This window comes from Alternaria postmessia (assembly GCF_024291825.1).
Source record: "Alternaria postmessia strain BMP 2775 chromosome Unknown scaffold_77, whole genome shotgun sequence".
In the NCBI taxonomy this organism is placed as follows: Eukaryota; Fungi; Ascomycota; class Dothideomycetes; order Pleosporales; family Pleosporaceae; genus Alternaria; species Alternaria postmessia.
In genome coordinates this window covers 63,293-80,881 of record NW_026260150.1, presented here as the reverse complement: position 1 = coordinate 80,881, position 17,589 = coordinate 63,293, and the positions used below count along the sequence as shown (strand labels likewise).

General features: G+C 50.7%; 4 protein-coding genes across 4 annotated transcripts; 2 read left to right on the top strand and 2 right to left on the bottom strand.

The window, feature by feature from the left end:
- Positions 1–5,940: 5,940 nt before the first annotated feature.
- Positions 5,941–7,483, top strand: CYP6 (Peptidyl-prolyl cis-trans isomerase cyp6; the record flags this gene model as incomplete). The annotated part of the gene is made up of 2 exons (XM_051735117.1): positions 5,941–6,020; positions 6,136–7,483. The coding sequence occupies 2 exons, from the start codon at positions 5,941–5,943 to the stop codon at positions 7,481–7,483; spliced, it is 1,428 nt and encodes a 475-aa protein (XP_051585131.1).
- A 577-nt stretch (positions 7,484–8,060) lies between these two features.
- J4E82_008886 (uncharacterized protein) lies at positions 8,061–10,307 on the bottom strand (the record flags this gene model as incomplete). Its single annotated transcript, XM_051735116.1, has 1 exon — positions 8,061–10,307. The coding sequence occupies one exon, from the start codon at positions 10,305–10,307 to the stop codon at positions 8,061–8,063; it is 2,247 nt and encodes a 748-aa protein (XP_051585130.1).
- A 1,002-nt stretch (positions 10,308–11,309) lies between these two features.
- J4E82_008885 (uncharacterized protein) lies at positions 11,310–12,170 on the top strand (the record flags this gene model as incomplete). The annotated part of the gene is made up of 1 exon (XM_051735115.1): positions 11,310–12,170. The coding sequence occupies one exon, from the start codon at positions 11,310–11,312 to the stop codon at positions 12,168–12,170; it is 861 nt and encodes a 286-aa protein (XP_051585129.1).
- Positions 12,171–13,547: 1,377 nt separating this feature from the next.
- On the bottom strand, positions 13,548–17,156 carry J4E82_008884 (uncharacterized protein; the record flags this gene model as incomplete). Its single annotated transcript, XM_051735114.1, has 3 exons — positions 13,548–15,095; positions 15,149–16,756; positions 17,148–17,156. The coding sequence occupies 3 exons, from the start codon at positions 17,154–17,156 to the stop codon at positions 13,548–13,550; spliced, it is 3,165 nt and encodes a 1,054-aa protein (XP_051585128.1).
- Between the last annotated feature and the right edge of the window lie 433 nt (positions 17,157–17,589).

Genomic DNA, 17,589 nt, shown 5'->3' with positions numbered 1-17,589 from the left:
CCAACACCCTAGCGTCCGTTAGCGGCAAATGATCTTAGTGGAGGAGCACGACGCACCCTTCAAGTGCTCGTCCGTCCTCCTCAACCCCAAACCAGACCAACGTCACAGCCTTCGATACCACAAGCCATCTTCTAGCTTGCTGCTCATCACCTTTGTACACCAGCCCATCACCGGCATCTCTTCCCCATTCACATACAATGCCCATGCCGCCCATCGGCCCCTTTCCTCATCCATTACCGCTCTCACACAGCGCACATGCGATTTATCCAACATGATCCCTGAGCGTGCGGTGTGCATGTGGAGCCCCATACTACGCTCTTTCCTGCACATCCTGTGTGACACCTGCTGACCGGCCTTGTGCTTCTGTGTGTGCAGACTTGTGTAACGTGGACAAGGTGGTATACCTGTATCTGCCTTGCAGCAGGGTCCAGATGCAGCGGAGACCCGTTTCTGAAACGCGTTTGTCTACTGCGTTTGGTGCAGAAGATGAGGGCGGTGTGTATTCTGGCGTGTACCGGGACGAGGCAGAGAGCGTATTGCTAAAGAAGACTTCGTGGTCTAGTCTCCGTGAGGAGCTGTGTGTATCCTACTCGGGAGTCCTGCAGGGAGATCTCTGAAGTCGGTGACATGCAAACTAGGCTCGAGCAAATGTATCTGCCAGCAAGGTAGGGGTAGCCTGTCAAAATATGGTAATACAGCTAAGGCAGATACCTCAGGGAAGTGAGGACGCACATACTCTCTTCAAATGACATGAGAGGTGCTTAGCAACGCGTGTCAAGCTGTGGCAGCATCTTACCCATTTTGTAGGGTGGAGCCATAGGGTTAAATTTCGTTACGATTATCATTATTCGTCCTCGACCCCTCTTGTGCTAATCAGTACAAAGTATCCAGTACATGACCGGCTATGTTTTTGTGGTGTCGCATGCGCCGCAATCGTATACATACTAAGCTTCGATGTGTCTTCCCCATAGTGAGAGAATGTGAACCTGATAAGGATGCGGGATGTGCTTAAAGAGTGGCCCTGGCGTTTTGTCTTGGTCAAAAGACATGATACTGATGTTGGTATACAATGAAACACATTAACCGCCCGTGCGATAAAGTATTGTGTCGTAGCCCGGCGATGACACATAAAGTGATATGATATAGAACAGTGTGACAAACATATCGCGTTACAATGCAGTATCATATAAGCAGTACAGAAAGACGAGCCAAATTCAGCCGAGGAAGGCTTGCCGTTCGGCGAGAACAACATCGAAAGTCAAATGTGACTGGGTCAAGAAATATGCTCATGGAAGTTGCAAAGCGCTTGGTAATCCGAGTTCCGAGTCCAGGATGCGTGAAGGTAATGCGCGGGGGACTCAAACTCTCCTGGGAGAATGCGGTCCTTGTAAGGTCTTGTACATTGACATATCGTCAAGCCGTTTTGAGTACGCCAGGTTGCTGATGAAAGGCGTGTGTATCGCAGTAAAGATGGGATGAATGGGCTGACGGATGGAGATCAACCGGTCATGCAACCAGGTACGAGTATCTCAGTAAGTGCTATTGAGGCTCCCCATGGAAGTGCGATGGAGCTGCACGTTCCGGCTTTGGTATGACTCGTGATGCAAGCTGCGATTTCCAGGTGAGCTCTGCAACTGAGAGTGGTTGAGAGGCGTATAGCGATGACCGCTTACGAGTGCGCAATCGCTCGCAGACTCACCACTTAATGAGTTTCGCTTTGACGAAGAACTGGGGCTATAGCTGTATAGATTCGTCTGGGAACTTGGTCGTGCCATCTGACGACTTTCGCGTACATAAGAGTAATTTGTAGCTGGCGCTGGTGCACTCATCGCATCAAGGAGACCAGACGTGCTGAAGTTGAGCTCCAGATGGGATGCAGTGGTTGTTGTTATTGTGTCATCAGCAGTGGATGTTGTGTTCGGCAGATAGCCTATTCTACTCTCCGCATTGTCTGACACGACTGGGGATATCGCTTGCGTAAAGGCATCTGCCGGTATGGCCGCGGATGCATTTGTGTGATTTTCACCGTCGTTGGCCCAGGGTAGTGAAGGTTTCGCGAATGAGGTCCTACTGTCCACAGCAGAGGTGCCGATTGCCTGAGCAGAGCGAAGACGAGCATCCTGCATCTGGTCTACAACATTACGATTGGTCTGTGCCGGACTGGGCTGCGGCATTGGGAGTTGCCTCCGAGGTACACTGGATTCTAGAGGAAGGGGTCGTTGAGTATGGGCCTTCTCGGGTAACGACAAATGCAGAGACGACACCCCGGTATTGAACGGGGATATATCCGAAGACGTAGCTAGTCGATGGTTTGTATGAGGGAAATGCAAGCCCTGGTCGAAGTATATGCCGCCCTGTTGGATAGCCTTTGTCGCCGGCTGAGTCCAGCGAAATGAAGGTGAATACATGCTTGTGTTTGCTACTGCTGTAGACTGAGATATGTATGCCTGAGATTGCTCAAGACTGTAAGCGTCAACTGGCGACGTGTCATCGGAATAAGGTATGGTCCAATTTGACGAGCACATTGGCTTTGTGTCGAGCTGCTGGTATTGCTGAGCCGATATCGGGCGTTGATAAAGAGCGCTGTTGCTTCCTGTAGAGTAAACGGACATCATGTTGTGCGCACTAGCCATGCCACTGGCCATACCACTAAGGCTATAAGCCATGTTCCTGTCATCTATCACCTTATGAACAGCGTCGGATCCCACCTGACAGACTTAGCACATATACGCAATGTAATCGTCTGACGTACTCTGTGAAATTGGCAATGCGTTGGATCTACCCCGGCCTGTCGACAGTTTGCACAACCAGTGCCATTTCCAGGATCACCGCTGCATCGGATCTTTCTCTTGCGGCACCGTGCGCACTGGATCGTATGTCAGTAAAACTTTGACAAGAAGGGAGGTGATTGTGTCTGTCGGTCCGGCAGGAACGTATCGACTGATCTCGAAGCACTCATTATCTTACCGCTACAGCAATGCGACGTCTCGCTGCCCCGGTTCCCATCAAAGAATCTTCCATGCTAGCTCGGCTGTGCATACCGCCTATGGGATAACCGCGCGGGTTTTCTCTCGTGCTGTGAGATAGCGCTAGCGGAGCATTACGTTCGTAGGTGTAGTTCGGGTATGATAGGCTGTGAGACAAACAGCGTCTTGAGGTGTCGTACTCCATGACTGACATACTGGCGAATCAATTGTATGTTAGTCTTATGAGATCGAGTTGACTTGAGGGTTCGACTTGCATCACACCGAGAAGCAGAACGACGGTTGTTGACAAACTGCGCTTAGCGATGACTCGGATAGTGTTCACGAAATGCGATGTTCGAGTCAAGGATGTTTAATAGGCAATGACTGGACCGTGAGCATTGCTCCACGGAAAGGTGTAATCGACCGGTGAGCAGATCAAACGATGATCGGATGGCAGGACTACGTTTATAGCCCAAACGAGTCTCTTGCGTAGTGACACTAGCTTGAAAGATTCGCTCAATGATTGACGTGGCTGGGGCAATGCGGATGATTATCTTCGATCAGAGCATTTAACGCGGAACTGTTTGTACTTTCCACTGACAAGGCCATCCTGTTAGCTCCTCGGACACCTGCATGCATGCATGCGCGATACAGTCACCGCTAGGTGACAGGGGCCTTGAGCATGCGCTTCCAAGAGAGCGTTATCCAAGCGCCGTGGGGAAGAAGACAGGTGAAACATGGTACCGCTTAGGTAGTGTTCTGAACCCGCTTCATAACAAACGCCAGAGCCGACTAGAGACCTACGGAGGCTCAAGGTATGGGCGCTACTTTTCCCATAAGGGATCTCCATACGGCTGTGAGGCTTCAGCAAATAGGTCAGTCGGGCAAACGCTGATTTCTCTCCTATTACAAACAGGCCACGTTATCGACTAGGAGTGGCCTTTGGCAAACAGCCGCAAAATGTTTGTAACCTGCGTGGTACTACCGCGGATCCGGGATATGAGGCACGGATTTGATGCTGTAATTCAGCCTGCCCCGACCTATGACGAATAAGCAAGACTCGCAGGGGTGTTGAGATCGTTGAATACGCTCGATCTTTGAAGCGCGAACTTCGTAGTGGCAATGTAAGGCTGTCGTCTTGGAAAGGCTGCTATCTACGAGTGTTGATGCTCAGTAGCGCACAAAATATGCATTGGCATGTTTGATCCCATGGACTATATTCTGTTAGTCCAAATAACCGCATTGAGTGCTAATGGTTTGCAATGAAATGTACCTGCAGATGACAGCCACTTTCGTAAGGAAGTTGCTGGTGGGCCTGAGTCCGAATCAAGTCCACTGCTCAAAACCATAATCACGTCATTTGCCTGCAATCTGTCCAACTCTATAGGTTTGATCATTGGAGATCATGCAGGAAGTACACAACTTCACGGCTAGTTATTCAACGGCCCTGCACACCGGAAAACGTACGCTGCCGCTTGCGTGCCTCATAGCCCCATGGTGAACGGGTATACGGGGAAAGCTGGGGAAGAGTTCCGATGGGTAACATACCTATTCCAGACAAGGCTGACCGATACGGTACTTGTTGACGATGTTCCGGCTTCTAGATCGTTACATCCAAGCCCGATCTTGAGAGACATGCTACATAGCGCTTCTTAAAACGATGTTGCGCGTTCAATGAGTCGGATTTCAGACTGCTTAAATTTTGGATCAGCGGGCTGTCGAGACAAGCACGCCCTGGAGTGCCGAGAGCTCTATGGCGCTTCGGCTTTAGAAGTGAGATCCTTCCATGAGCCTACGATGAAAAGGCGCGATCCCTCTTCCGACAAGCCAATGAGCGCAGCATGAAATACGCCAAGGAGCAAGCAAACTTTGATGTACAGTCTCCACAGACGATCTATCATCATAAAGCAGTCTTTGCTGATCAAAGTTTTCAACCTACAGTAAGCAAAGATTTGCACCAGTGGTTACTTGGTGTTGCACAGCTGTGGCAAGTTGAATTATATCCATGACCTGTGGGAGGTCCGTGGGGCTGGGATGACAGGCCGCTTACAAGGCTCGCGGATCCATCGTCTCTGTGCGTCTATAGACATAGTATGTGCAAGTATACACGAGCGAAGTGTTAAAGAACCGTTTTGATAGTGACGGTGTTACCACACTTGTAATTATCAGCCATGCTGTGTCTTCTCCATGAGATAGGAGAGCTCATGAGAGCTAATGCACAGCGATGACTGTGGAGTTGTTTTGCCGACGAGCCGACGTTATAGCACATGAGTATAGAAACAATGGGTTCGCTCACGGATCCGAGCTGTCAGGCTTCGGGTGGTAACAGGTCGAAGCGAGAAGTAGAGGCCCGCTTCCAGAATTCCAGCAACCGACGACGGGGAGCTATGCCTAGTGCACATCTCGACAGACTTTGGCACAAGTGGCAGATGGCTCGTTGGCTGAAGACCCCTGGCATGATGGGGCTGGGGATTTCGGATCGATGTGCAGCAGGCAGTGCAGCGGCTTCCCGAACATTGGACATGGATAGCTGTCAGACACCGGGTAACACTCAACGGCCCGCCTCTTGTAGGTACTTAAAGCTCATTCCAGATGCCCTTGCTATTTCTGGACGAGGCTTGACAGACACGGAAGTCTGCGTCGCTTTTGCGCGTCTCTAATTCGATGTGTCGGAGCAGCGGTGTCTGGTCCAACCCCCACCCTTGTGTGCGGGTGGTGGGGAATGAGAAGTGATGTGGAATGGAGTGCGAGATGACCTGAAGGCTGCTGGGACACGTTGCCCAGAGAGTATTGGTTCCGCAGCTTGCGAGACGTGAAGATGGAGAAAGGCGACAGTACCTGGAGCTAAGCCGGTTCGAGTGTTACGTCATGGTGACTAAGCAGCAAGGCTACGCGGTCTCGGGCGCTGCTGTCGCGCGCGCGTTGACGAACATTTGCGACAAACACTTGTTTGCGGCACGACACCACCCAAACCATGTCTGTGCTGCTGGAAACGTCACTCGGCGACATCACCATCGACCTGTTGGTCGACGATGCGCCCAAATGCTGTGAAAAGTAAGTCGGCCCAATCCCTACGCGCCTTGGGTTCTTGCACCTGCATGCTGCATGCTCCATCCCGCTGTCTTCCCAAGCTGAGCATACAATAGACACTGACAATTTGTCGCCTTAGCTTCCTCAAGCTTTGCAAAGTCAAGTACTACAACTTTGCCCCCGTCCATAGCGTCCAACCAAACTTCTCCTTCCAGACTGGCGATCCCATCGGCCCCGGTTCCAAAGACAGTGACGGCGGCCGCTCAATATGGGGCTTGCTCGACCCTGCCCAGCCAGCGAAGAAGACGTTCGTGCCCGAGTTCAGGCCGAAACTCAGGCATGCCGACATGGGGACCGTCAGCATGGCTACCGCGCCCAATCCCGAAGATCCAGACGAGCGCTTCGCTGGGAGCCAGTTCATCATCACCCTGGGACAAAACATTGACTACCTCGACGGCAAAGCTGCCATATTCGGCACAGTCGTAGAGGGGTTTGACACACTGGACAAGATTAACACAGCATATATCGACGATCAGGGACAGCCACTCAAAGACATTCGCATACTACACACCGTCGTCCTCGATGATCCATACGACGACCCCTCGGGCCTCGCCGAGCCACCAGAGAGCCCCGTGCCCTCGGCTGCGCAGCTCGCCACCGTCCGCGTCGCATACGATGAAAACCTCGACGAGGACAATGACCCAGAAGCCTTGGAAAAGGTTCGCAGAGAACGTGAGGCGCGCGCACAAGCACTTACGCTTGAGATGGTTGGCGATCTGCCATTCGCCGAAGTAGCACCCCCTGAGAACGTGCTGTTCGTCTGCAAGCTCAACCCAGTGACGCAAGACGAAGATCTGGAGCTCATCTTTTCGCGATTTGGCAAGATCCTTAGCTGTGAGGTCATTAGAGACAAGCGTACAGGTGATAGCCTGCAATACGCCTTCATTGAATACACCAACCAGAAGGATTGCGAGCAGGCCTATTTCAAGATGGATGGTGTTCTGATCGACGACCACCGCATACATGTTGACTTCTCCCAGTCCGTTTCAAAGATAGCCGACGATTGGCGGGATGTTACAAATAAGAAGAGGAGGCGGGCTGCTGGCGGTTTTGGTGGTATCGACAATCTCGAGAAGAAAAAGCAGTATCGCGATGGCTCCGGGCGCCAGATCATGTCAGATTCTGTTGTAAACAATCTGGTCGTCGACCGAGATGTTGCACAAGATACTACACAAGGTCCAAAGGACAGCGGCAAGGATAGACGACGGGACGATACACGGAGGCGTGAGAGGAGGGAGGAATACCATGACGACCGCTTCAAGCGGAATCGTAGCCGGAGTCCCAAGCGCGAACGTCGCGATGGCGATGATGGACGGTACAATGACCGCAGGCGAGAGCGAAGTCGTAGCCCAAATCGCCACCGTGACAGCCGCCGGGACAGGAGTCGAGATCGCTATCGCCGCGATGACCGGGACCGTCGGCGTTGAATCTAGGAGAATCCGCGTAGATTGATGTATCACGAAGCGTAGGTGATCTATTCATATATACATAATGCGGTTTTGGTGTTTTAAACGAAAATTGGATCGTACTGGTAGGAATGCTCCACATTGAGCTGGCTGTTCCTGATGGGTAAAGCAAGCCATCCTTATTCACCAACGCAGAACACGAGGCTCGGTGCGAAGGAGTACAGCTCCAACTACGTCACATCACTAAGCATCTTGGGTCGTGAATGAGAGATCCTTTGATTCATTTTTGTGTTTTATGATTTCGCGTAGGAAAATGCAATGTATATGTATATGCTCGCTGACCCCAAGTACAAAGACAGAACAACTGCAGTCATTCAAGAAGAAGAACCCGAAATGACCCTCTGTACTAGCTCTGAGGCTTTTGTGTTATCGTTGTCGATGCTGCTAGCTAGCAAGTGCATGTAAGAATGCGCCAATAGTTCAGTTAGAGTATGTATTACGTTGATTAAGCACTGGTGATAGAGCCGAACGTCATCTTCTACAGTAAGGTGATGCTAAGACAAGGGGTGTTCGTTTCCGAGAACAGCTGCGATCTTTATCAATAGTTGATGTGTGACGATCGAGAAACGTCATCAGTCTTTTCATCCTCGTAAAGGTTAAGAAGCTCATCACAACATGACCACCAAGTGGTCTGCATCTCGAGCTCGACGTCTAGCGCCTCAAGTAGACCTTCGGAAGGCAGCTCTGGTTCGAATATCTTTGCGAAGTGTGTCTCGAGCATGCGAATTGCTGAATGCCAAGCACCCATGCCCAGACCTTTTAAGAAGTCACTGGCATCGACGCGACAATGGGGAATCTCGTGGAGTAATTTCGGTATGAAGTCGTAGTCGCTCACACCTTCGGTGCATGTAGCGATAGCGGCTTGATAGAGGGCAGATTTAGTTGTGTATTTGGCATCCTCGATGTTGCCGGCCTCAACCAGAGCCGCTGCATAGATCTCACGGTAGTGATGGTAGTTCCATGCCATATATGGCGAGACCTCCAGCCTGGATTCCCACTCTGGGAACCAATCGTTGCGTAGAAACCTTGGAACGGCTGAAGCACCGACGCAGCGTGGTGCAGACATGGCATTGTCCCAATCGATGATGCCGGTTACATTGCCTTCTTCATCGACAAGAATGTTTTGCAGATCAAGATCGTTATGATGGATAGTAAAAGTTTCGCCGGCCGGTCCATGGAAAGCAGGTTGAGCAAAGACCAGGTTGAGGATGGTTCGAATACCAAGGTTTTCAAGGAGGCCGTCCAAATCACCGAGCTCGTGCTGCTCATCCAAATGTTTCACCTTGGATTTCATTCGAGCCTGGAGATACTCCTGAGTAGTCGCCGCTGGTTGACGTTTGAATGAAACATCGGACGCGCCCTTGAAATGACATGTAGGGCCAGTGCCAGTAAGTCTCCCATCGTTATCAAAGGCAGGCACTCCAATGCCATCAAACTCAAGGCTTTGGATACGTGTCATTACCTTCGCTAATGAGCGTAGAAATGCAACGCGCCTTTTCTCGATGTAGGGAGGGGGGACGTCCGCATCACGGAAGACATCGTCGTCCCCTACAAAAGGGTATCCTTCCGGAAACCAGAGCGTGTAAGCAGGCTTACCGGGCAGCATCGTCATCACAATGTGAGGGAAGCCAAGCGCATTTTCGTGGCCAGTAGCATAGTCGATAACCTGTGCGACGGGCGCGGCAGTGTTCTTGCGAATGTACTCAATGAGTTGGGCCTCGCGCTCTAACACGTATGCATCTTCATCTGTCCAGTGTTCAAGTGTTCCGTGACCAGGCACGCGGACCACGAATTTATGGGTTTTTCCACCGTCGAGGACATCGACAAAAGTTGCTGCATTGTATGCACCTTTGTCGCGACGCACTACAGCTACACAATCGGCGGAAGGGAACAGGTTGCATGCCTTGAAGAGCTCATGGTACTTCGTATCGGAAATGGCTGCAATAGTCTGGAAGTCACAACGTGGGTGGGAGCCATCACCTTCTTCTTCTTCTTCTTCTTCTTCTTCTTCTTCTTCTTCTTCTTCTTCTTCTTCTTCTTCTTCTTCTTCGTCGTCGTCGTCGTCGTCGTCTGAATCAGTATCCACGGTTTCGCACTGGTCGACTGGCTCATTGATTGCGGGTGGCGCATCTTCATCAACGGCGGAGCCATATCTACTGGAATTGCGACCAAAACGGAGCAATCGTGGGAGGATTAAATTCTTGTAAGTAGCCTTGAGATGTCGACACAAACGATTTTTCATCCCTTTCTTGACATAGAGCTGCTCTGGCACCGCAGGAGTTTCCTCTTCAGGTTGGTCCAAAGATTTGGTGTTGTTCCAAGACGTGGCAGATTCCATTGAGGATACTGAAAGACCGTTTGGTTCCTGAATAGGTGCTCGTCCTGTATCCAGGTGGGACCTAGAAGGAGAGATGCCAGGCACGTAGAACGTCTCGCCACAATCGAGAACCAGGAGAGAACTTTCAGTTAGTAACGTAGAGCTTGAAGACTTTTGACATAGCGAACCCGCGTCACAGTTGTCTAAGTTCTGGTTGGATGTTGTGGCAGTCGATGCGTTGCTTGATGGGCGGTTTGCTGAGGTGGACCGATTTATCGGCGAAGTCTGTCGACAAGGTTTGCGGGTCAGGGTGACGGAAAGGTTGTAGCAGAGGTTCTTGCCGGCAGTAACTACCTTTTCGAATGAGTTGCGTTGAATAGTACGGGTTGACGCGGAAGGCTTGGGTTCGGAAGAGAAGCCAGTAGTTGCGGCATTTAGGCGCTTCTTGTTCTTGAGACCAAACATCATTGTGCGACTCAAAGTTTGATCGTTGCTGTCTCCAAAGTTGAGTTCTCAACGTCAGACAAAGAGTGGAAGAAGATAAAGGCGCAGTGTGGAAGAATCTTATAGCAAGAAAGGCGCAGGCACACTGAGTGAATATAATATTTCAAGACCGCTCTTCCTGTGAGGTCAGTGCTCAAAAGATGAGTTGCACCGCACGTAATGCAAAACTATGAGTGAAGAAGAGCTGATACCCTAAGCCTGAGCAGCTACCTGGACTTCTACGGTCGTTATCGGAGCTTTTTCACAAAGACAGCACTCAATATAATTTCCTCAGCATGAAGTGGAACAACATTGTGTAGCTTCTACGTTATGCTTACGGTAGGTTCCCGTTTGGTCTATCGTTCACGTCCACCGTGTAGTCCCACGTCCTGCGAGGCGAAGCAGAGAATCGACATGATACCAAGCAACAGTCCCAATGAGGTCTTTTGTATGTCATGAAACCGACAGCCTAGATACGGAAACAGAGACAGGCGTCAAAAAAAAACTCTTACATGCAATGGTTTTTCACACATAGCCAAGTATGAATATGTCGGTATTAGTATGGGGCTTTCCGTCTCTTGCGGTCCTTGTGAATCACGTACAGTGCTCTCGAAACCTACACGAGCCTTACCATGAATGACTGTCACGGCTCTTTTCGAGCTGCTGTAATTCACCCCTTGCGCCTCACAGTATATCAAAGGCCCTCAGCGCCCTACCAGACAGGACCGGCATAGACCTCGCTCCACTGGCTTCTCGACCTCTCTACCGAGAATCAAAACTAACTTCCTGACAACGTACACATACTTAGAGTCTTTACATCCGCAACCCATCGACGCCCTCACCTAACCTTCCAATTTCCGACACTCCGAGTTACATCAGTCATAAGGACGGATACTGGCCCATCGTGCTCTCAACTACAACACATAGCCACTCATCGTACTATTCATAGCAAAGCTCAGCTACTAGACGACACAGAGACAGCCTAAGATGCCTAGCTTCAACAGAACCAAAAGCAAGTTGACCTCAGGAGACCACAAGGGTGACAAGAAAGCAAAGTCGATTCCTCTTCGACTCACCTTCATGGAGCAACCGCAACCCGACGACTATGTAATCCGCAATCTCGACGACCTCTACTCCAAGACCGTCCGTGTCTGGAAGGGCGGTGACTGGAATGACAATGTGATGAACGGTGCCACAGGCGTTTCGTTCGAATCGTCCCACCACGTGCCAGAGGGAGGTGCCAAAAGTCGGAAGGCTTTCCGGGACGGTATCTTTGGATTTTGCCTGGAGTGGGTATACGTAAATCATGAGGGAAAATCGCCTCGTGTCCGCTGTATGAACTCTTTTTCTGTAAAGTCGCCACAGTGTACCGACCATCCAAAGGCGGTTTTCAAAGATGGTCCGAACAGAGTTTACGATCTTATGAACTGGGGTAAGACGGTCACCTGGGATATGATCAAAGATGCCAACGCCGAAAAAGTTCCGTTGACAGACACTCAACTCAAGACAAGAGCCTTAGATGAACTGAAAAACATCGAAGCCAGAATCAGTGAGACTTCCCAGAGCGGCAATAATGTCAAAGAGCTGGTGAGTATGTATTCTGCCTTACAGAAAGCGATCAGTAACAGAGAGTACTTACTTTGGGACCGGTCAAACGCGAGCGATGCCATTTCCCCAATCCCTGTGTCCGGCGCTATCTACAGCTCCCGGAAGACTGTCAGCAATTCAGCGCCAGGTAATGCAGCCCTCGACGACAAAGCTAAGCGCAATCCGAATGATAAGAAGAACAAGGGGAAGACGAAATACACCAGAGGCCTTACCCAAAACCTTGAAGGAATCGAGGAATAGACACGATACCTAATCTCTTTTGGTTTCTCTTCCTGTCTTACATTGAACGACAGTATGGCAGGCACATATTTCAAGGGTCTTTTGCAGAATTGTTGTTTTGGATGATAATATATGAGAATACTTCACTATGTCTTTCTGGATCGTGATGCGTGACGGTGGCGCACAAAGTGACGAACAGTGACAAGCATAAGCTGCTGGACGCAACGTGATAGAGCGCGATCTGGCGTGTGCAAGTGAACGAGGCTGAAGTTCAAGGAGTGGCAAAGGTGCTTGAGAGGAGGTGCGCACATCTAGCAGATCGCCGCCGCTGTATTCCTCGCGCTCTTAAATATGTGCGTACCGTCATACAATAATCTGGACAAGTAAGAGAAGAGCATAGGATGCGCTGCGGGGATGCAACCGGTAACAGCTTAACGCGTGCCAATGGCTGCCGCAAAGGTGAGCTTCATCTCGTTAAGTCACTGGAGGCGAGCGTGCTTGCGCATTTGCGTAGTAGATTTGTAAATGATGTGCAGCAATCAGAAGTCTGGAAAGACTGTTGGGCAGCGCAACAAGGCGCGACGGGACTGAGCCCGCATCATAAATGCTTCCGTGTGGAAACATACATCCGATGCAACAAAACCCTATCAGTTTGTTTTCTTGACACCTAAGTATTCGACGAGCGCTTTGTTGCAAGTGACTGACGTTGCGCTCAAGCGTCTGAGTTAACAAGGGCATATATTACAGACTATGTGCGATGGGCAAAAATTGGAAAAGACACCAAAGCGTTGGACTTTAGGGTCAGACAGAACAGGTTCAAGACATTGTTGGTATTAGATTCCTTTGCAAAAGTGTTCCTCAAGTTTTCCTAGATTGATAACAGTAATAAATGGGTTGTTTGTTTCTCGAAAGAACAAGCGCATTCCACACAATCTGTCAAACGTATCGTTGAAAACGTTACCTGTTTCCTGTAAACCCAGCCACACGAAATCATGGGCTTGGAAGATGGAGTAAGCTCAGAAACATTACTATACGGATGGCACAATTAAAACGAAGTCCATTAAATACCGAATTGTACGTCGATATTATATTACGTTGTGCCATTAGAACTCCCATCCACTTTCGTGTACGCCGTGAAGTAGAAGCAAAAACGCCACATACCCGCATCCTACGTCGATATATATCCCCCTGAGAAAAGGCAGTCTTGATCTTTGAGATCGGGTATCAAAATGTGAAAGTATGCGTTCGTGCGTTTAAATATGCGGGAGACAGATGCTTGCGCAACGTCGTAGTGAAAAACAGGTATCTGAAAGGGGAATATTGAGACTTGGAACCGAGACCATGAAGGATCATACAAAAGGGAAAACAGGAGAAAACCTGTCCGTTCTGGAGAATACACTAGCCCATACCGAACAGGTACTTGAGCTCATTCAAGTTGAGACGAGTCAGACTTTTTGATGCCTTCTCGTCAAGAGCGGCATTGATCTCATCACGCTTCCTGTCTTGGATGGCGACGATACGGTCCTCAACGGTCTCAGGCACGATAATGCGATGTACATGGACCTCGCGCTTCTGAGGCATGCGGTGAGCACGATCAACAGCCTGCTCTTCGATGAATGGGTTCCAGAAAGGATCCAGTATAATCACTCGCGATGCCTTCCAGAGATTGAGGCCAGCGTTGCCAGCTTTCAGGGAAACCAACATGACATTCTCGTTTGGATCGTCCATGAAAGCGTTGACAGCATCGGCACGTTCATCCATCTTCATGCTGCCATCGTAGCGTCGATATGTGATTTTCTCACGGTACAAAGGAACTTCGACAAGGTCCAGCAAGGACGTGAACTGAGAGAAGACCAGCGTCTTTTCAGTCGCATCGTTCTTCTTGATTTCCTTGATCAGTTCAACAGTCCTGCTGATCTTCGCAGACGTGATGTAGGTCTTGTCCAGACGACGCAGGTAGCGTTTCTTGGCGCTCTTGTTGCGGAGCGACTCCTTCTTGAGTTGAGCAAGAGTCTGCTTGGGCTTGGCGCGTGCCTTACCCTTACCCTTGCTACGTTTGTTCGACTTCTTACCCTCGGACTTCACCTTGATCTCGGGTGTGGAGCCAACATTATCGTCGTCGTCCGCCTCGTCGGCTGCGTACTCATCTTCATCATCATCGACAATGAAACCAGCTAGGTTACCCTTCTTGTCAATATCTGGTGCGCCATCTTCGTCCTCAGAGTCGGAGTCAGAGTCTTCGTCCTCGACCACGGCCTCCTCTTCTTCAGATAGGTCGGCCGACCCAAGACGGTCAGGACAGTGGACTTTGCAGAAATGCTTGTAGTCCGTTATGAGCTTAGCCTTTAGCTCGCCGCGACAGTGCGGACACCTGGGCGTGCTGGTCTCATCGTTGCCATCCTGTGCAGCACGCAGTGCTGGATCGATGAGCTTCTGGACACACTCACCACAAACCGTATGTCCACACGGAATGATGATGGTCGGATTTGGATCAGCTTCGAGACAAATTGGGCACTCGAACGTATCGTTTGCCTTCAGCCGCACGATGACATCATCATTCAACTCTTCAGCACGGATCAAGAGGTCGTCTTCGGCAATACCCTCAGTCGCCGGCTGGCTGAGGTCCTTGATCAGATGAGGATGGCAACATGCTTGGCGGAGACGAAGCAGTAGAACCAGAACATTGGCGTAATTGGCTGTGACAGTACCCTTCTGCAGGTATTTGTTCATCTGAAGCTGCGACTTGGTTTCGAGAGCCTTATACAGAGCATATTCTTCGTCTTCAAACTCCACATTATCAATAACGGAGTGCTTAGGTGGGATCTTGGAGATGGGCTCCCCATCGACAACGGTGGTTTTCTGACGTCGGAGCATGATGGCCTTGATCAAGATTTGGATGCGATCAAGCGCGCGCTTCTTGGTGTGCTCGTTGGTGGTCTTCATGGGCTACCATTCGTCAGCGAAGTACGATACTATAGATCGTCCTACTCTACACTTACTTTGGCAATCTCGAGACTGAATTTGTTCCACGTACAATACGGCTCCGCCTTCAAGAACCGGAGGAGCGGGTAAAGCTCATCAACGCTATTCATCATAGGCGTACCTGTCATGCACAGGCGGTGTTTAGCCATGAGATCAGCGCAAGCCTTGGAGGACTTGGAGTTTCTGTTTTTGATGTTGTGAGACTCGTCAATGATGATACGATACCACATGCACTCTGGTCCCATTAGCGCAAGCCTGTCTTTAGCTTTGCGACGCATGCTAGGATTACGCAGCTCTTGGTCGTTGAGAATGGCCTCCTTCGAAGACTCCCTCTGCTTGTACTCCGAGGTGAGAGATCCGAACGTGGTCAAGACAACATCGTATTGACGGAGCCGAGCGAAATCGGCGTTTTTACCGCTGCCATGGTACAGGTGAACACTAAGCCTATGACGAGGATGGACATGGCGTTCAATTTCTTTCTCCCACTGTCGCATAAGAGCAACAGGTGCAATAATGAGTGTTGTCTTGCAAGCCAGGTCAGTGGATGGGTTCGCACAGATAAGAGCCAGAGCTTGTATTGTCTTGCCCAAACCCATCTCGTCTGCTAAGATGCCGCCTTTGGTCGAGCCTCGTTCTTTCTTGAGCAGCCATGTGAGACCGATACGCTGATACTCCTTTAGGATGCAAGTCATATTCTTCGGGGTGGGCTCTCGATCTTTGATGTTCTCACCATCATCCTTAATATTCTCGAAAAGCTTTTCTATCGCGGCCGCCTCGTCAACATTGAGAGGGAAACTGCCATAGTTGTCCTCGTCACTATCTCTCCCTCGCAAAGAAGGATAAGGGTAGCCTGCTCCGGCACGTTGTTGTTGATGATGAGTGACTGGTTGCTGGAATCCGTAACCGCTGCCTGGTGCACTCGGAGCGATCAGAAACTCAGCAAGTTCTTCTGGAGCCATGAATTCCTGGTTGAATGCATCAGCAGGTGACATGACGCCATAATCATGCCCTCCTTGATAAGCGTTCAACTCTGGGAATGGTTCATAGAACTGATACTGAATGGGATCGGACTGCGCATACGCACGAGCAGGGAGCTCAAATCCTTCAGGCGAAGGTGGGTCAGATTCAGTCAGGTCAACAAAGGGTATAGGCTCGGACTGATGATGAGAAAAGGACTGCCGGCTCGGAAGCGACTGTGACCAAGGGCCGGCGGGCGAAGTTGGAGTTACCGGACTTGGCTGCCCACTGACACGTTTAGCCTCAGGAAAGTCAGACAACCCAAGGCTTCGTTTCCGGCTCTGTTTTAGAGAAGGCAGAGGCGTCGAAGGTACCTGCAAGCCGTATGAAGCACCATTACTATATGATGGGCCGCTGTGGTAGTTTGTGGGGTCGTGTTGTTGGCCCTGTTCCCAGACACCGTTATCGCTGTTGCCGTTGTTGGACTGGAAAGCTCTGGCCATGGCTTCAGCATCGGCTTCGCTTTGCCGCTGCTCATCTGATAGCCTCTGGTACAGCTCCATCAGCATGTTCTCGTAGACTGGCTTGTCATTGGCGTTCACGTTGGGAAGAACGGTGTTGATGAGCTCGATGTGCTCTTGAATATTCATGGCCTCCTGCGACGCCATCTTGATCCAGGAAGGAACTGCCGTGGTGAAGTACCCAAGCAATAGGGGGTGGTTGTAGCGAAGGGCGTTGGTGGTGGTGGTGGGGGTTGTGTCGCAAGGAGTGCGGCGCAGGCGGTTTTACGGCGGAAGGGCGTGAGGAGTGCTGCGGTGAGGTGAAAGTGAATAGTGAGCGTGAGGCCCAGATATCAGGCTGCCGTGCCGGTCCAGCTGGGAGGGAAAGAGCTGTCGAGGCAGTTACGGTGGCGGGCGCGACGCGTTGCGCGGGCCTTCTACCAGATTTACGATGAAGCGGGAAGCGACGAAGGTGGTGAAATCGAACAACAAGTTGGACAAAGAGGTGAATAAACGCGAAGTGAAGAGAAGCGAACAAGGCGCTCCCGTCCTACCGTACTGGGGCCATGATAGCCTTACGCAGTGGGGGGTGGGTTGCAAGTCGACGACGACTGGAGATAATGCGACAGGCACTGCGCTGCGCAGTCCGACTTGTCGCGTCCCCCATGATTACCGAGAGGGCTGTCTTTGCTAGGCCAAACGTGATGTCATCAGATACAATCAAATCCAATGGAGCCATGCATCAGGCGAAAATGTGCAAACCAACGGTACACAGGGCGCGCAAAAAAGCCTCCTGCGCAGCTGCTGAGTTGGCAACGAGGCTGAAAGCTGAAGGACTTTTGTTCTGCTTCGCTCCGGTGAAGCAGACATGTCTACAGGCAGCTTGGCGTGCATCCATGTACGGCGACGTCAACCGAGGCGCGCGAGAGACGCGAAAATAATCCTCCTCTAGCTGCATGCAGCGGATTCTTGGTCTACCCTAGTCAAGTATGATAAAACAG